The sequence below is a fragment of the Gigantopelta aegis genome, chromosome 3 (assembly GCF_016097555.1).
Source record: "Gigantopelta aegis isolate Gae_Host chromosome 3, Gae_host_genome, whole genome shotgun sequence".
Lineage (NCBI taxonomy): Eukaryota > Metazoa > Mollusca > Gastropoda > Neomphalida > Peltospiridae > Gigantopelta > Gigantopelta aegis.
In genome coordinates this window covers 83,359,747-83,379,665 of record NC_054701.1, presented here as the reverse complement: position 1 = coordinate 83,379,665, position 19,919 = coordinate 83,359,747, and the positions used below count along the sequence as shown (strand labels likewise).

The 19,919-nt window shown below is 35.7% G+C and overlaps 1 protein-coding gene across 1 annotated transcript in view; it reads left to right on the top strand.

Moving 5' to 3' along the window:
- LOC121369192 overlaps positions 1-19,919 on the top strand; it is a 79,076-nt gene that overhangs the window by 14,961 nt on the left and 44,196 nt on the right. The window contains exons 2-7 of the mRNA XM_041494110.1: positions 13,433-13,581; positions 14,052-14,147; positions 14,858-14,930; positions 16,225-16,316; positions 17,087-17,224; positions 19,075-19,211. Of these exons, the coding sequence (XP_041350044.1) occupies positions 13,433-13,581; positions 14,052-14,147; positions 14,858-14,930; positions 16,225-16,316; positions 17,087-17,224; positions 19,075-19,211 (685 nt within the window). The remainder of the gene's footprint in view (positions 1-13,432; positions 13,582-14,051; positions 14,148-14,857; positions 14,931-16,224; positions 16,317-17,086; positions 17,225-19,074; positions 19,212-19,919) is intronic.

Genomic DNA, 19,919 nt, shown 5'->3' with positions numbered 1-19,919 from the left:
AGCTAATCCCTATCGCGAACGCTAGTAATATACCGGTAACGAGTTTCATCTACAAAGTGATGAAGTGTAAGCTATTCCTCGCTTATGTCCCTTTCCAAATCTGCGGGTAACCCATGTAAAAAGCGTGGTTTTGTAAACACGGGTTAAACACACACTTGTGAAATGCACCACAAGTGTACGTCTTGGTCAAGTTTTACAGCGTTTTATGTAAACCAGTGTTAAACCTAGGTTTTGATATAACCCAGTGTTTCGAAACCCAGACATGAAATCGGCCCCTAAAGTTTATTTTTTTATCATTCAGAAATGATATTTGTTATATTTTGGGGGACTATTACTATTACTCCCTGATTATTTATCACAGATACAAACTGTTATTTGATTTGAAGTATATACCTATAGATGTTTCTTAATGAGAACGCTTATATGAATCAAATGTTTTATTAATGTGTAGTTAGGGTCCAAAGTTGAGAAGAAAAAAGTAATTGTGAAAAATATACCTGCATACCAGGGGTGGTTTGACCACGTGGGCAATTACCCAGCATGTGCATATTCTACATATGTACCAAGTTTTGACTTTGTGGCTCAATCCTTGATAGTAAAATGAACTTGCATTTATAACCCCCGTACAAAAGCTCTTGTTTGCAATTTACAATGTAGCATATATTTTTCAATTAATATATCATATTTTGACTTTTATTAGTATTTTTATGATCATCTGCTTCAAACTGGAATTCAAAATGTGAACCCCAGTCGGTAAAGATGTTAGTTTTTGGACAGTTTCTTTCTGTTCATCATTAACTGATTGGCCAAACTGTCAACAATGTATATATAGATTGTTGATGGATGACAATAGCAAGAATCTCAACAATACAATTGATTTGAATTCCCCCAACCCAAGTTTTATCTTCAACATGTATCTTTACCAATTACATCCTTCACTGGATGAATGTTGGTTTATATATATATTCTAATTCGTGTTTCGATACCTGTATCTGCCAAGGAATAAACTTAAGATTTAAGCAGCACATTGTATTTGAACAATTCTTTGACACAAAAGTTATTGTATGTGTACACCAGTTTGGATTCAGAAAATGGAACATTTGGTTAAATACAATATTCTTTAATTTGGTGGATTATCAGTAATTGAGTTTAGTCAAAACATAGAAGCATAGAATTAATTGATAATAGTATTTTCTTTATTTTTTTTTATCTACACAAATCCATATTAAATATCTGGACATGCTCCCCCTCCCCCGGCCAACCAGTTTCTCTGTTTCTGATTCTTGATTGTGAGGGCAGAAATATTGAAAACAAAAGTAATTTCTTATAGGTACATGTGCATTATCCAGGGATGAGAATTTTCCGCAGATTTTATCTCCCCAGGATCGATCTCGTGAATCGTCTAAATCCGAGGAGATAATTTGGGGGGGGGTCGTCCATTTTTTGGTCCCGTTTTTCTTCTGACACAAGCGGCTAAGAAAGCGCAATTACAATTGGCTGAAATAATTACTGTGGGCCAATGCTTTTTAACAACAGTAAGAAACAATGATTTCCATGCAAATTGCATTTTAATTGGTGGATTGTCAACAAGCAACCAATAAATGATAGCGATTTATTTCTACTTTGAATTGCAAGTCAGTAGTTGTGGAGCACATAATTTATCTAGTCATATAGAGAGATTTAATTAAAAAATTCTTTACTCAGTGTAACTCACCATCTTGAAAGTTACGTCCTGGCTCAAAGTCACATCCTGGCTCAAACTTTGAGGTGGTTATTTTAATCATTTAATACAACTAGTCATCATTATACCTTCTATTTATACCTGGAACATTGAGAACGGGGAGAATTAAAAAGGATTTTTAAATTTGGCATAACAGTAATGAAATACTACCAAAAAACAAATGTCACGTCCTGGCTTACAAAAATTAATTTTTCAAATAAAACTCATTAAAACCCATAAAACATAAGTAAATTGGCAATAAATATATATTTTTATATGCTTTAAGTTAAAATAAAAACTTAGTTTATCAGATCATTTTGAAATTTCCACACCCATGGACCAAATACCATGGAATGGCCCTTTTATTAAATATATCATATCAAAAAATTACCGTTGTATATGTTTTATTTATTGTGTACGAAGCCAAAACAAGGATGTGAAAAGTGACTGTTGTCGACTTTAACATGTTTTCTCCTGCTTTCGAAGGATTTTTAAGATCAGACATTTTGGTTTCATTAATGCAACCAACATATACTTGATCCAGCCCATGAAATAAACTGTAGATAGCGTAACCTTATACAAGTTTATAGTTAGTAACTTAATTGTTAAATTGAGTTAAATGACAAAAAATTTCAACTATTTAAGTGTGTTTGCATATATGTATGTTTTAAATCTGATACTTTGATTACACAGAGTATGACAAATATTTTGAAAAGTCACTAGCCACAGGGCTAGTGGGTTTGTGAAAACCACTAGCCCACCAAGATAAAGCACTAGCCCAAATTCCTGATCAATTATAACTGGATTTTTATATAATTTTTGTAACATTACACATTTACGAGTATAAAAATAAAATAAAACAAACACTTAAATCATGTTCCAACTTTCAGTTTTTTGTCGTGTTATAGTTTTTTTGTAAAGTGTGATCCATCGTCATTGTTCCGTTTTCGCTTTTGCCCTCCCCCCCGGGAAAAAATAATTGAGCAGACTCATGGTTGATATCTAAAACCACTATCAAAAAAATTAAATTTAAATGAGTGTACGACAGTGTGACACACAGTAATATATGGTTCAGTGTATTCGGTAGTGGGTTATACATTTAGGGCCCTACTGTTTATGATGCCAGAAACGGTGATGTCTATTGCTCAAATACAGGGCATTATCCCATGTCAGACCGATATCAAAAGAATATAACGACGACATCTAATTCGTTGTTAATTGATGAACAATAAAGGTATCTTGTATCGGCAGCTGTGACACATTATCCAGACTGCTACATGTTAATAGGCCAAGCAGAGTCATTGCAGGTGTGGTTACCATTAAAGTAAATTGTTGTCAGCGAAGTGTTAAATTAGAAAACAATAGATAAATAAAACAAACACTGAAATTCAAAGCATGACTGGGGTTTACTTGATTGAGGTTAACCTGTTGTCGCGATTGGTGATTTCCAAGTTCTTAGTCTAAAACATATACATGTGCGAGATTAATTACCATGTGACGTGTCCAACCAAATAAAACACGCATGTCATTAGACTTATTTCCTGTGCCAAAAACTTGAAAGGGAAAAGTAAACAATGCATGCTGTAACTGTGGCGATGTAGAGATAGCATGTTACTGCAGTTTGCAGACCTAGTTCAAGTGGATTATTATTATATACTGATTGCGTTGTTGATATTATTCAATGACAAACTTCACAATCAAATTTATTAACGAAATTTCATTCCTATTCCCAAGCCTGGTAAGGATCCAACAAATCCTACCAGTTATCGCCCTATTGCTTTGACAAGTTGCATTTGTAAAACCATGGAACGAATGATCAACCGTAGACTTGTCTGGTATCTTGAGTCCCACAAATTGCTTACTAACATGCAATGTGGGTTCAGGCCTAGACATAGCACGGTTGATCATCTTATTAGATTTGAAACATTTTGTAGGGATGCTTTCATCCATAACCAGCATTTGGTATTGGGGTTTTTTTTTACCTTGAAAAAGCTTATGATACTACCTGGAAGTATGGGATTTTGAAAGACCTCCATGGCGTGGGCCTAAGAGGCCACGTGCCTAACTGTATTTCAAATTTCTTATAGAATAGCTCTTTCAAGGTACGAATGGGATCTACGTTATCCGATTCTCACTCCCAAGAGATGGGTGTGCCTCAAGGTAGAATCCTGTCATTAACTTTCTTTTCCTTGAAAATTAACAGCATCACCCAGTGTTTAAAACCTTGCGTTGATAGCTCGTTATATGTCGACGATTTTCAGATTTGCTACAGGTAGTCCAGTGTGAGTATCATTGAACGTCAGTTGCAGCTTTGTTTGAATAAACTTCAACAATGGGCAACTGACAACGGATTTCGATTCTCAAAGTCAAAAACCATCTGTATGCATATCTGCCAGAAAAGAGGTCACCATTTAGATCCTCAGCTGTTTCTGGGGGTTATTTTTGACAGGAGGCTATCTTTTGTTCCTCATCTTTAGTTCGGTCTAAATTTGATTATGGGTGCATTGTGTATGGGTCAGCACGTAAGTCTTACTTGCAAATGCTAGATCCTATACACAACCAGGGACTTGGCCTTTGTCTTGGTGCTTTCAAAACATCTCCTGTGGAGAGTTGTATGTCGATGCACACGAACCTAGTTTGGGTGATAGACGTGCAAAGCTTTCTCTGCAGTATGCTACAAAGATTAAATCTATGCCAAAACATCCTGCACACAATGCGGTGTTTGATAATAAATATATGAAGTTATTTGATGCGAAACCGAATGTGATTAGAACATTTGGTCTTCGCATTAAGCAGTTTTTATCAGTTTCCAACATTGATTTAACAGACATTTTGGAAACGCCTTCTTATTTTATTTTGCCACCTTGGTGTATCAAACCACCAAAAATTGTTTTATAAACAACATTTCATGGAAATCCAAGAGAGGTACTGTGATTACAGGCCTCGAAATTCGGTGTTAAAAGGGCAGGCTATAATAGCCTTTAAAAATCTAGGAAATGAAGGGCATCAAGGCTAACTTAAAAGGCACAAAGGCTACGTTCATACATTTTCAAAGGGCACCAAGGCAGTTTTTTTTAGGAAGTCAATTTAACCAGGAAAAAACCTTGATTTGTAATTCTGTTAAATTGGTCATTGATCAATAAATCAAAGTATTTTAGTGGTGTCATTAAACAAAACAGTATTTAAAAAAAATTTGTGGTGTCCTTAAAGACAACTTTGGTGGTGAGAGATTATGACGTATCTGGTCTCCTTGAACAAACACTGCTGCTGTTCCATCTCATTACAGCAGGTAATGGATCAAAGTCCACTGGTTTCGGACCATCTGAGCAGATTCTCAGAAGATGCTCCATAGTGCTCAATTTCAAATTGAGTCGCCAGTCTCCCAGTATTCTCTTTATGCAGGAGAATTGCCTTTCAACTTGAGAGGTAGAGACGGGCATGACCAGAACGATTTGTACAAGTTGGAGGATGTTTGGATACAGATTTTGTTTTTCAGTGAACATTTTTTCCCAGATTGCTGCATATGTCATGGTCTTGTGATGTTTTGAGAGATCCAACTTCAGCATCATCCATTCCCCATGTACCGCATTGGCATCACATTGAGAAGACAGGATATGTTCAAAGTGGTCAATCAGTGAATCCACATCGTGGTTCCCATATGTGGCAAGATCTCCCTGTTCAGTTGGCAAGTTGGCTGGATCAAATATGTCAGCTGCCATCAATATGTTGTCTTGAATAAATGTAGCGAATCGAGATTCAATACACTCAATGATATTGAGAATTAACTTGGTATGATGTTTTGCAAAGTCTGTCATGGTGTTAGCACCTGATGATAGCGTCACACCTCGGAATGTGTGTTGATTCTCTTCAGTTGTGTGACTGATTACATTGCGCAGCTGTCTTCCATATTGGGTTTGTTTTGCTTTCAGAGATAGACAAACAGCTTCAATCCTGGTTCTTACATTTGAAACTGCCAAATCATCTTGTTGCAGACAGAGAGAGAGTGAAGCTAAGTCTTCTACCAAATCTTGGTATGCAGCAACATGCAAAATGAATTTGTGTGATTTAAAGATTTTTAGATAGCCATTCATTTTTGCTTGATCTGCTGGTTTGATATCCTTTCTTTGCCCAGACGCTATGTCTTCGAACTGGCACACCAAGCAGGTGTAGTCACGTTCAAGTGCTTTTAATGCTTTCCGGCGATGATCGATCCAACGAGTGCCCTGTGACCTGCTTGGCTTGACAATATTTTCATTCATCGACTCGGATAAGCGCTCCAGTTCTTTCCATTTCTTGGCTGATCGTCTGTACATATAATAAAGGTGCATCATCAAGTCATCCACCTAAAATGAACAAAAAGTATATATATGTACAATTATAAAAAATGTAATGACACACCAAACACATTTTAATCTACGGTTATATGGCATCAGACATATGGTTGAGGACCAAACAAATAATCAGAGACAGGAAATCCACTGCCATCACTTTTATTTTGACTAGCAGCAAGGGATCTTTTATATGCATTATCCCACAAATAGGATAATATATACCACAGACTTTGTTACCATTCTGAAGCACTGTTTGGGATGGAAAAAACAGAAAATGGATCCATCAATGAGGTTTGATCCTTCGACCCAAGCACCTCAGACAAGTCCTCTACCAACTGAGCTCAATCCTACCCCGATTATGCAATGAATCATTAGATTCTAAATCTTTATTGGTGTATTCTAAGATGATTTTTGGACACTGTAACTCAGCGGTTATGTAATATTAAATATAATACACAATATTGAACAATCTGTAAAAATCATGTGAACAAACTTCTGGTTACCTAAGATTTTGAAATATTATTGGACGTCCCTAGAAACTTAATTAAGAATGTAAAATGTTGATAGATTTAAAAATTATGACATTTTTTCATTACATTATTACAAATCTGTCTAGTGTTTCTGGGTGTTTATTTGTAAACATTAATACTTGAAATATTATAATATCTAGACTATTCTATGTTCATGGCCATAAAGCATCCTGTAGAGATGTAGGTCCACTCTACAAAACAACTTCAGTAATCGTAAACGTAAGCATTATCTGTTGATATAATATTATATGAATATTAACATATTAATAAGTTAAAAATTATTTACTGTGTCTTTGTAATAGGTTTCCTTGAAAGCATCTGACAAAGCCAATTCCAGTCGATGAGCCAAGCAGTGTATAATTTTTATCCAAGGCATCTCATTCTGCAGCTTCTTTAAAACCCCTCCTTTGGCCCCAAAGTTAACAGAAGCTCCATCTGCTGCAACTGCGACACACGAGGAGGAGAGATCCAGCTTCATGTCCAAACACTTTCTATCTATGGCTTCCTTTATATCATCTGCTTGACTACTCTCTGGTTCACATATTCTGAAATAAAAAAGTTTGTTTTGTTTAACGACACCACTAGAGTACATTGCTTAATAAATTGTTAATCATCGGCTATTGGACATCAAACATTTGGTAAATCTGACGTATAGTCAGAGAGAAAACCTGCCATATTTTCCATTAGTAGCAAGGGGCCTTTTATATGCACCATTCCACAGACAGGATAGCACATACCACGGTTTTTGATATACCAGTCGTGGTGCACTGGCAGGAACGATATATAGCTCAATGGACCCACTGACGGGGATCGATCCCAAACTGGCCACGCATCCAGCAAGTGTTTTACACTGGGCTACGTCCCACCCATTTTCTGTAATATGACATATAATTATAGGCAGGTCAATCAAACTGAATCTGTAGTACAAGCAGCCTGTGAGAACTAGCTCTATTGCAACTATTAGTATTTTCGTAATTAATTCATAAAAGGAAAGGAATATTTGTGTATATATATATATAAGGCAGCAATGTATCTTTTGTATCATACATATAAGGATACACAGGACAGTGCATACCACAGCTTTTGAAGTGTCAGTCATGGGCATATGTTGGAATGGGAACCCCCACACACCCTCAGAGTATTTCTATGGTACTCAGTCTTATTACACATTGTACCTCAGGTGAGTGCTCCTGCACTGAGCTTCATACTGTAACTGCCCTTTATAAAACAAAGTGAGAAAAATTAAATTCCACTCACCCTAAAACCTTAATTGTTGGTTTGCCGTTCTGTAGTAATTTGATGCTAATTACTTCTTTCTCAGCCAGAGTTTTGTCTGTGCTTCCATCAAACATAATAGAACAATAGAAAGGTTTTGCTTGAAATAGTTCTTGTACTTCATTTGTCATTGTCTCACCAATATGCTCAATAAAATTTGTACATTGTTTGTCATTGAGGTAACTTGTCCCAGTGTCTACCCCATGTTTATTTTCCATGGCAACCATAGTAGGATAAAATGTAAAAGGCAACTCGCATTTTGCCACAGTATATGCTATGTCAAAGAGTTTACACATTCTTGATTTTACAACTTCATCCATTTTAAGGAATGAGCAGGCAATTGTATTTCTCTCAGTGTTCTTGTTTTTACTGACAGCATCTCTATGATTTTTGGATTTTCCATGTGTGACTGCTGTGTCTTTTTTTACATTTGAAGTACCATTAATATAAGCTGCAATAAGATCAAACTCTGATGACTTTGCATTCTCGCCATGTGTCGTATTGCAGATTTCCTTTGGGATGGATGTATTATGGTCATCATATGCTTTCTTGCATGTTTTACACCACACTTTGATTACATGTGTAATATTATGCTCAGTCTTACACTCAAAATCCGACCACTCAAATCCCCACGATTTTACTGTTTCAAGGCTTAGTGTAGTATTTTTCACGTTTCTTTTCTTGACATTGGAAACATCATCAGCTGTTTTACTAGTATTACTTGCGTTGCTCCTGGTAGATTCCTGGCCTTTGGTTGGACTATCAACCACAGTTACTGTGCTTGAATGTGTCGGTGTACACGACTGACCAGCCTGACTCGATGATGAGGTGGTAGATGGAGTATGACTGAAAGAAAATTATATTTGAATGGCTGGACAGTTATGTTAAAGTCTTAACATTAAAGAAATAAAATAAAATAATCTATAATAAAAGTAGATATGTTAATTTTATCTATTTGTTTGTGAAGGTATCTCCAGAGAATCACTGTAGAATACAGGTACTAAGTTTCAGAATTAACCAATCAAGATTTCTATTTCAGTTTTACAATCTCATTAATTTAAAAAACAAAAAACGTTTTCACAAGTTTAGACATCTTTATTATTTTGTGGAGACTATCAAGAGAATATATGTATTACGTTTCAGAACAATACAATCAAAGCTTTAGGAAAAGGGATGAAATGTTCAGTGTTAAATTATTTGAAATACAAATAATTAAATAAATAAATGTTCAAACCAAATCATCTAGGTTTTTAAAAATTTAATCTTTATATTATTTGTGTTGTAAATTCTATATTTAACAATAATTTTAAAAATCCACCCTAATTTCAACTTTTTCTCCAACAAACATAGAATTAAAAAAAAGTGGAGGGATAAATCTCATTCTGTCATGTGACCGTATCCACAAAAACGTAAACATTGTCGGAGGACACCATGTCCATGGCCTATTTTCTTAAGTATGCATTTATGGATTATTTTTCATATATATGTGTGTGTGTGTTAAATGGAGGTTGAGGGGGGTGTGCGCGTGGGGGGGGGGGGGGGCAGCGATGGTTTTTATACACCCCCACCTCACTTTTTGGCACCTTCTTACGCCGTGCCCTGGACCCAATCACTGCATGGCGTTGTTAGAGACTGGACCCAGACTAGACATGCCTGGACGTTGAATGGATATGAGCGTAACTAATTTGTTTGAAATCGGAATCATTAACGCGTGCTCTTATTAGGTACCTCGGTAATTGGTGACACACAAGATCGCATGACAGTACGGTAACGTATGGCGATTAAACGGCGTTTATTACAAACTGCTAAATACTGTAGGCCTATAGAGGAAAATATATCGTAGTATCGTAACTCCAGTCATCTCATACATTGTAGGTTTATTTTCCAAAAACAACAACGTGCGATCTCAAGAAAACAATCAAGGATTTCTCGATACCACACGCACAGACAAGTCATCGCGTTTTTTCCGCATGCAAAGGTGAAGGTCATTTGAAGAAGACGTGGTAAAATTTTCGTTGTTGGCTACTGCTTAGGCCTAGTACCCAGAATTAGTTAATATACACGGGTGTAGCCTGTAGGAAGATACAAAAAAGTGGGGTGGGTGCGCACACAGACACACGTATAAAATTAATATATAAACCATCGATGCTGCTACAAAGTACCCGCTTCCTACGCCAGTGATGTATAGGCCTATCAACTGTTGAGCATGGGTAATAATTAAATAAACGGAATATTCAAGAATAACCACAAACATTAAACAGTTCACATTTATTTCAGTGTTTCAGTTAATTGGGAATAAATTAATTTGGGTGATTTTAAGATGGGTCCGTTCAATAGGCTAATAAACATTAAAACTATAAGCCCGTCCCAAAGGGAACCCCTTTTTTATTACTATGAAATTTACTACAAGTTATTCATTTCTAAGCCGATTGATTTGTAAATTGCACACAGAATTAGTATTGTTTTGTTATTTCCAATACACTTTTACTTTTCTTGTTACGTCAAACAAAACTGAAATTAATAGCAAAAAACATTTTTTATAGAATGATGGGACAGACTTTTTTTTATAATTTCAAAATTTGTCATGAACAGCCCCAAGTTCAGCCAGCAAACGTTTGTCTAACGTTCGTGAACTATTTGACTGGTTCTCAACGTGGCCAATTGGTTTATTGTGAAGCGCATAAACCAGTCTAGCGGACGTTTTTCCGCTCGGTCTGGTTGAACGCAGCGGGCATTTAAATAGCTAATAATAATAATAGTAATAATAATAATAATAATAATAATAATTTTTACCTGAAATAATGAAAAAGTTTTGGCAACTTTTGTCCCTCTTCCTTCCGTTGTTTCTCGGATTCTTTTAATCTTCTTTTTCTTGTAGGCATATTTTGAAGAAAAACAAATTGCCCCGGGATTCTTTTTCGGCTTTTTTACGGGTTTTTTCGTAAATGTACGACGTTAAACCTTTCGGCAATTTACGGTGGGTATTTTCCCCGTAACGCTGTACGTTTCAACCGTAATTTATCATTTGTTACGTTCGATGTGCAATTCTAATACATGACCAAGAAACTGTATACAAACACTACCAAGGAACATCGAATTCGTGCATGTTTAATGTTTTAAAATAAAAGTTAGGGTTGTACAAGTCTTAAAAAAACAAACATACACAAAAGGGGCACCACGGCAGGTAATTAAAAGGGCACGGTTATCCATAGCCGTAAAGTAACTGGTCGTTTTGAGGCATCACGGCAAATGCACCAGGCAGTACGGCAAATGCCGTGGAGCCGTCATGAATTTCGAAGCCTGTGATTACATTCCTGTGTACACAGTCAGATCACGGGATGGGAATTCTGTGGCTTGTGCTACAGTTTTTCCCATAGACGCAGTAATTTACATGAGATTGCCCGATTCAGCATCAATCTTTACTGCTGAAACCTGGGCAATCATTAAAGCTCTGGAACAGATTAAGGATTCATGTGCATCCAAATATATTATTTTTACAGACTCACTTTCATGTTTCCAAGTTCTACAATACATGAAATTGGAGCACCCGTTAGTTGGGATGGTGATACAAAAGTGATTTTAAATTTCTTATTAACCAATATATCTTTTCGACTTGGCAAGACGATATAAATAATATTTTCATATACTTACCATTTGTGACACCCAATAGCCTATGTGTATTTTTGTGCTGGGGTATCGTTAAACATTCATTCATTCATTCATTCTTGTACCGAGAGTCTGTTGATTGAATTCCCTCAATGAAGATTGATTTTCTATTACTTTATAAAGTTCTAAAGTACTATTGCTATATATACTATTTCTTTTATTTCCCTCCCCCTTCCCCATAATTAATATACTCAAAATGTTACACATTTTACAGTATATATACAATGTACACAATATGCATGTATACAATGTACCTGTGTATGCAGGTATGTTTAGCTCTTATTTGAGAAATTTTCTCAGACTAAGTTCTAGATCAATGAAATTGTCTTGTTCAACTCTTAACTGAAATAATTGGGTGGGACAAGCACATTTCTAAAAAGTAGGGTGCAACGATACAGCTAGTCAAAACTGTATTGCAATATGTATTGATACAGTTGATATTATTTAAATTTATTATTTATAGTTTGTGGTTTTTTAATGAAAGCAGAAGGCATAAACTTTTTAATTATCTTGATCCTATAAATTACCCATGATATTCATGTCATAAACCCATGTGATAATTTACTTTATTAACCCGGTTAATAATGGTATGCAAATCTGCAAGGTCTCTAGGTAATTTGTTGCTGTGGATGGGTCATTTGCTTACAAGCCAACAAGACTTGTGTACCTGAGCCTCGGCAGAGCCTCGACAAATACTGATTAATATAGACTCGGTTGATATTTTCCATATTAAAAAATACTCGTGACGAATCCTCTATTTATTAGTTTCAGCTGTCGGGCTAAATGTTTTAGGCCATATTTTTATTTTTTAACACAGTACTAGTCTACTAAAACACCTGTGTGATGGTGTCAAACTATTTATAAATTGTCACATTCGGAAATCCTTACTATCGGGCTTTTCCGTTGCTGCTCGCTTGACAAAGAATGTACATATTGAGTCGCAATGTTTCAGCATATCGACTGAACCAGAGGTTATTGGCCAAGGTGTTTTGAATGATCGGCTGAAGTATTTCAAGCTCAGGAAAAAACAGCGAAGTGCGATTCTCACTTGTTGATTTATTTCTTTGAAGATGATAGCCGTAGCTATATTCCAATGTAAATGAACAATGAATAATAATGTGTAAGTAACAAAACATTTATTTGTAATTATCGTTAACTGGTTATTTGTATTGGACTTTTAACATGTTTTGCAGCAGCACTTGTGAAAAGACAAGTCAAAATGGAGTGTTCTGTCCTATATTCTGCTATAGGACAAGTGGAGGTTGCGAGTTAATGTTGAGTCCTTGGACTTGCATGTACCTACGTTACTAGTTTCAATTTTTAGAACCGGTTTCTTTTGTCGTCTCCTGCAGGTGACCATTGCAGGACTTCTAAAATTGTATAAAAATACACTAGCCATGGGATCAGTGATTTAAACAAATTACCAGCCATGATTATAAATTCACTAGCCCTACATTAATAAATACAACCAGATACAGGTATGTCACCTAAAGAGGGAGATGGAACTTAAAAACCCTTCGATTTGGGTAGGTGGGTGGGGCAGGAAAACAGACATAAATGCAAGATTTGACAAATTTGTTTTTACTGGCCATCGGGCATGATGATAGTAGTTATTTACTAGCCCAACATTGAATGCCACTAGCTACTATAATCTAGAAGCTCTGCCATTGGGTTTCTCATTCCAACCAATGCAAAGGCTGTGGTATGTATTATCTTGTGTGTGGGATGATGCATATAAAAGATCCCTTGCTGTTAGTAAAAAGGTAGCCCATGAAGGCAGAGGGTTTCCTCTTTAATTATCTGTGTGGTCCTTAACCATTTGTCCAACATATGTCATATATAACCACAGTTAAATACATGTGTTTCAGGTGTGTCATTAAGTAAAACCTGTCTTTCTTTTCTTCCTGCAGGCCTGTTCAGGAAGCTTTCAATGGAATCCCATGAGTACCAGCAGGAAATCCTTCCGGTGGTTACCAAGAGTTACCGACACTCTGCATCACACAGGAAGTTTTCATTTGTTGGCGTTCAGTCGGTCAACAATCCTCAACTCTTGCATGCCGTAAGTAGAAAATTATGATGTGTTCACACTGGATTCCAGCTGAAATTTTATTTCCACTGATACAGTCTTAAGATAAAATTTGTTGCTTTCATTTAAAAAGAATAATTTAAAACATTATTGGTGCTGTATTTTTCTGTCTGTAACAGGAAAAGTGAGTGATCTCTCCTCCTCTCCTCTACACTTGCCTGGAAAGATTTAAGAAGTCAGAAAATTGATCGTTTTGCAAAACAATTTTTAGTTAATTTTATTTAAAAATTTATTTGATTGCTAACCTATGACCATTTCAGGAAAGTGATCTTCGGCTCGCCTTGATATTACTCATGGCTAAGACTGTTTTAAAAAAAATTTAAGTGGTGCTTTTTGATGGTGGTGTGGCTATAACTTTAAATTGGCTGGACCCCTGGATAAAAAAAGTCTTTACTTTGAACTTGATTCTTGCCTTAAGTACTTTTCATTAATTTAATTTTTAGTACTTAGAGAAGAAGAAAGAGTTGAAGCAGAATGGATACACAGAGCGAGAGCTAGCTGACAGTTTTGCATTCCTTCTGGTAGAATCGGATGAAGAGGTGTGTGCTTTATTTCTGTCTATTATATACGGTACCATACATCTGCATGCTCAGTTTACAAATTGTTATTTGTGATAAATGCCCTGTAACTAAACACATTATCAATCCCATATATAATCTTTGCATAATTAACTCAAGAAATGTCAAAATGTAATGTACTGCCAAGAATCCTTGGTTAAAAATAAAAAAACAGAAAAAAAACGGTAATGGAAGAAATGTATGTATTAAAAATGTTAAAGGAATCAGACGATGGACTAATGTTCCACACTTACATTTAAAAAAAACCTGTTTGGCAGTATGTGAATTAGTTTAGGTTTTCACTGATCAGCATTGACACGTAGCTTTGTGATAGTTTGTCAATGTGGAGATACAATTCAAATTCAAGCTGTGATGTAAACGTATTACAACCTCTCATTCACAATTACATTGGATTTTTCAATAATATAAATTTATTAATTATAGTAACTGAAATTAGTTGATTGTGAGCATATAATTCATGGTATAATCTTTACATTCACAAGACATATAAAAAAAACATTTTTGCTTGTTATGTAGCCTTGAGACAGCCTCTTAATGGATGACCCAAGTGATTTGTTTGTTTACATGTACTTACACACACACACTGTATGAATGCAGGTTCTTCTTAACCATAAACATGATTGCCTGTATTATATAAATACAGATTTGTAATAACTGTTTCCTTTTTCCAGGTTAGAAAAATTTGTCAAGAAGGCATAAAAATAGGAAATTTATCATCTTCAGCCATTGGCCATTCAAGCATGGGTAAGATTTCACATCATTACAGTTTGCTGCTTTGGCTATGGTGCCAGTGTGTATCATGTGCTCCAAATTTCTACATGCTGATTAAGGCTTAATGGGTGTACAGGAAGGTTCATCCAGCACTACCCGTATTGTTATCAAAAGTGTTTTGCTGGCATGGCCTTAAAGGGTTAACATTCATTAATTTGTAGTCAAATACATTGTACATAACCTCATTTATGAATAAACATTGGAGAAAGCAAATTTGATGCATTTGATTTGAGTATTTTGCATGAAATCTCATAAATCCCTAATTTTCTGGGATTTTGGCACTCCAGGCATAAAGGGGTTAATATCTGAAAATGCTCCAGAGATATCACCAGGCACCCTTCTGTATTTTGAAGAGGTAGCCCCAAGCTACAAGAATCAGCAGAGAAAAAAACTTTACCCGGCAAAACCAGGTTCAACCCCATGGCTCCCGGACTATTAAGTCCCATACAAGTATTCATTTGATTGTTTGATACACACAATAAAAGTTATATTGTGTTTGAGAAATAATTTATTTTATTTTATTGTGTCGACAATTTCCGGTAATAGCCACTAACAAGAAGCATCAGCCCCAAGTTCAGCCAGCAAACGTTTCGCTAATGTGTGCAAGCTATTTGATTGGTTTCCAACATGGCCATATGGTTTACTGTGAAGCGCATAAACCAGTCTAGCAGACGTTTTCCACTCAGTCTGGCTGAACGCAGCTCAGTATTTGTTGCCAAATGTGTCACATGACAGGGCTCGACCTTAGCGGTAGCCCAGGGTGTTTTGGCTACCGATTTCTCACTCGGTATACCAGTTGTCTAACCCCGGTAGTCCGCCGGGCTACCAAATGTTTTGGCATGTCCAGTCACTCCACAATCAACAAGACGTTTAATTCGTCAGTGTCTGAAATTCCACCTTTCATGTTCGTGCTCTCTGCTGCCAGGAGTCCTGTAACTTAATTGCTCCCCTAGTGTAACCCACAGGTGGCAGTTGCGCAATACGATTTAGTGAAATAAAAAGAGTATATTTGCCAGTGGTACGATATGTAATTTTAGTCAATAAAAAATCTCAGTTAGCTGGAAATACAACAATAGCAAAGAACAAAATTTATTCAATATGTAATTTAGTCACTAAAAAGTCTCTGTTAGCTGGAAACATGACAATAGCATCAAACAACAAAATGTATTTAATATGTAGTTTAGTCAATAAAAAAAATCTGTTAGCTGGAAACATGAAAATAGCATGAAATGTGTGGAAGTGTGTTTAATATATTGATTGTCTTCAGGTGTACAGCTGTGCCGTCACGCTGACGTTCTGAGGCCAACGCCTCTTCCCATTTACATGCGGGGACAGCTGGTTGTATTCAAGATAATGAAGGTAAAATACACAGGTCACAGAGTACAGTCAAATGTGCACATTAGTTACACCTTGATAGGGTTGATTACGTTATTAAACAGAACATTGTCTTAAGAAACACCTTTTTATTCTGCTTTAAGTGGCTGCTTAAAACAGCTGAAATTTTGCATCAAATATTTATTTAGTGATACTGTAATTAAATTGTAATATTTTATGATGGTAAATATCACTAATTTAAAAATACAGAAAATAATTTAATTCTTGGGACAAGTATAATTTTTATTTTAATGAGTGAAAGTCATGTAGCATATATATAACCTTTTATTCTTTACATAACACATTCAGCTATTTGAATTGTATTGTAGGTGGGGGTTGGGGGTTTTGTTGTTTTTTCAGTTTGTTGCTTTTTTAGTGTTACATGTTGGTTACCTTCCTCATATTAATAATTAAATTACTTTGTTACTTAAGTAGTATTTAAATGACCCATTGGTTTGAAGATACTTGTTATGTTTATTACTAAATAATATTTCTGTATGATGTATGTTGTCACAGGTCTATATACCAGAAAAATGAGGCGGTGCTTGGGCTTAAGAATGGTTAACTCCAAAGTATTGTGGTCAAGCAAATGTACATCATAAAAATAGCAGTACTGTGGCTCTGTTGATATTGTCTTTTTACAGAATGTATTGTGACATAGAAATTGTATTGAAATGCATGCAAAAGTGAATGGTGGTGTGTAACCTAAAATGAAACGTCGGGCACCTGAAGTATGATATTTTGTATTCTATAAGGGTCATGTGAAGATGGTATCCGAAAACTATAACTGTAATCTGGAGCCGACGCCAAACCACGACTGTCATGTTTACAAGGGAAGCACACTAGACACATCTACACAGATACAGTTGGCTCATCTCTTCGAGACCACACAGGTCAGTGCAATTGAAGTCCATGCTCGTCAGTATGATTGAAATCCACACAGGTCATTCCACGCTTGTTAGTATAATAAAATTGCACACTAGTCAGTACATGATAGAAGTCCACACAGGTCATTATTATTATTGAAATGCGCACTGGTCAGTATAATAGAATTTCATATTGGTCAGTATGATTGAAGTGCACACTGGCAAGTATGATTGAAGTGCACAATGGTCAGTAGATGATAGAAGTGCACACTGGTAAGTACAATAGACGTGCACACTGGTAACTATGATTGAAGTGCACAATGGTCAGTAGATAATAGAAGTGCACACTGGTAAGTATGATTGAAGTGCACACTGGTAAGTATAATTGAAGTGCACAATGGTCAGTAGATGATAGAAGTGCACACTGGTAAGTATGATTGAAGTGCACAATGGTCAGTAGAAGATAGAAGTGCACACTGGTAAGTATGATAGAAGTGCACACTGGTAAGTATGATTGAAGTGCACAATGGTCAGTAGATGATAGAAGTGCACACTGGTAAGTATGATAGAAGTGCACACTGGTAAGTATGATTGAAGTGAACATTGGTCAGTGCAATAGAAGTTCACGTTAGTATGATAGTCCACAAATTGTCATTGGTTAGTACAGTAGAAACAGTTTTATATACTGAACACTAAAAGAAATGCAAATCAGTGTTATTGTTTGTTTGTAATTAAGATCGATATACTCGATTACAAATACTCATTTCTTTGAAATGATAAACATACCGTATTTTCCCATGTATTATGTGCAATTGACAATAACAATAGAAAAAAAATCTTTTAAAAATGTCCAGCGATCACCCACGAAAAATCTTCGATCAGTAGTTTACGGTACTTTACAGGTTATTGACAGTATTCATTCCAATGAAACACCAAAACACTCTTAAAAATCACTTTTCACTTGTGATGGTTGTAATAAATGAAAAATAAATGTACAAAAGCATCCATACCTCGCCAAAAAGTGCACAAAAATAGACCGTAAATATTTTTTATTTCCACGAGATTTAATTCAGCCATTTCCTTCAAACCGGAAATATATGAGACTACTATAAAATTAGAAATCTCGCACATTCACGTTGGGCACGAGAACCGAATGTAATGTGCTATTATTATTTTTTTCATTTATTTATTAGTTATTTAGAGTGTATGGGTATACTTTTGTCTTGATTTATGCATGTGTGACATGTAGGTCTATGTACACAAATACCTAGCTTAAGTTTTGTTTCTTAAATATACCGCTGCTTTCGCTTTTCGTTAATTTTGGTGACTTGAGGAAAACTGTACATCTTTGCATTCACTGTCGATTTTGTGGTTTAAAAAAACGGTGCGCATTATATTGTGGTTCATGGGAATAAACATTCAAAGTGGGGTGTGCACATTATACACTGGTGCGCATAATACATTGGAAAATACGGTATATTAACCTGTCATTCTCCTGAATCTTAATAATGTGTTACTCTCTTCTTAAAACACAACATTTAATATTACAGTGGAAAATTATATTCCTTTTTTTTTTTTGCATTCAGTGTAGATCTATAGTTGATAATGTCAACCAAACAGGAGGTTTAACTGTCCAGTTTAAAACATTTTACAGGTATTTGTTCATTCTTTAACTCGGGAATGGGATTACATTTCAGAACTGTATTAACACAGTGGATTTAATTATTGGTAAATTCTGAATCTGTTTAATATGACAGGTGTAATAGCCACAGATTATTTCTGTTTTCTGTCTTCTTTTTTCAATTGTGAAACCACTGGTTGTATATGAGTATGAACTTATCGAATTGTAAGCATTTATATATGTGGGTTTTTTCCAGATCTATCTGTATGAATATGGCGATCTGAGTGTTGAAGAGAAGCCCCGTCATGTTTGTCCCAATGCCGTTGTCATGTTCAGCTACAGGGATGATCTGAAACATTCCAAGTCTGTAGACGCAGCCATTCCAAACATCCGGTGAGTTACATGTTAGAACCAACTAACCACATGTTAATTGTGCGAAAATACATGGCCTCCCAACAACACAGATGTCTACCTGGGCTCTATTATTACTAATGTGATATTCTATACTTAGCTGTGAAATACATGTCTGTGTGGTGAATTCCCAACGACACTGATGTCTATCCATGCTATGTTATTAATAATGTGATATTCTTTACTTAGCTATGAAATATAGGTCCACGAGGTGGCCTCACAGAGACATGAATGCATCCCCATGTAATAAGCTTAATTTTGTTATCTTCTATACTTACCTGATAAATACAAGTCCATAGTGTGTGTCTCCCCAAGACACAAAGTGACTTCATGCAACTGTAGCAGTTAATAAAGTCACCACAACAAAAGAAAAAAGGCCATGGAAAAATATTCTTCATGTTATTTTCCACAGAAATTTTGTTAATTTTCATTGGTTGCACTTGAAAGACAGCATATCTTTCAAGTAAACACTTGTGCATTTGTCAGAGGGTGGGACATAACCCAGTGGTAAAGCACTCACTTGATGCACAGTCTGTCTGGGATTGATCCCCGTTGGAGGGCTTATTGGGCTATTTCTCGTTCCAACCAGTGCACTGGTATAAAATTTGTTTTGTTTAATGACACTACTAGAGCACACTGATTTATTAATCATCGGCTATTGGATGTCAAACATTTGGTAATTTTGACATA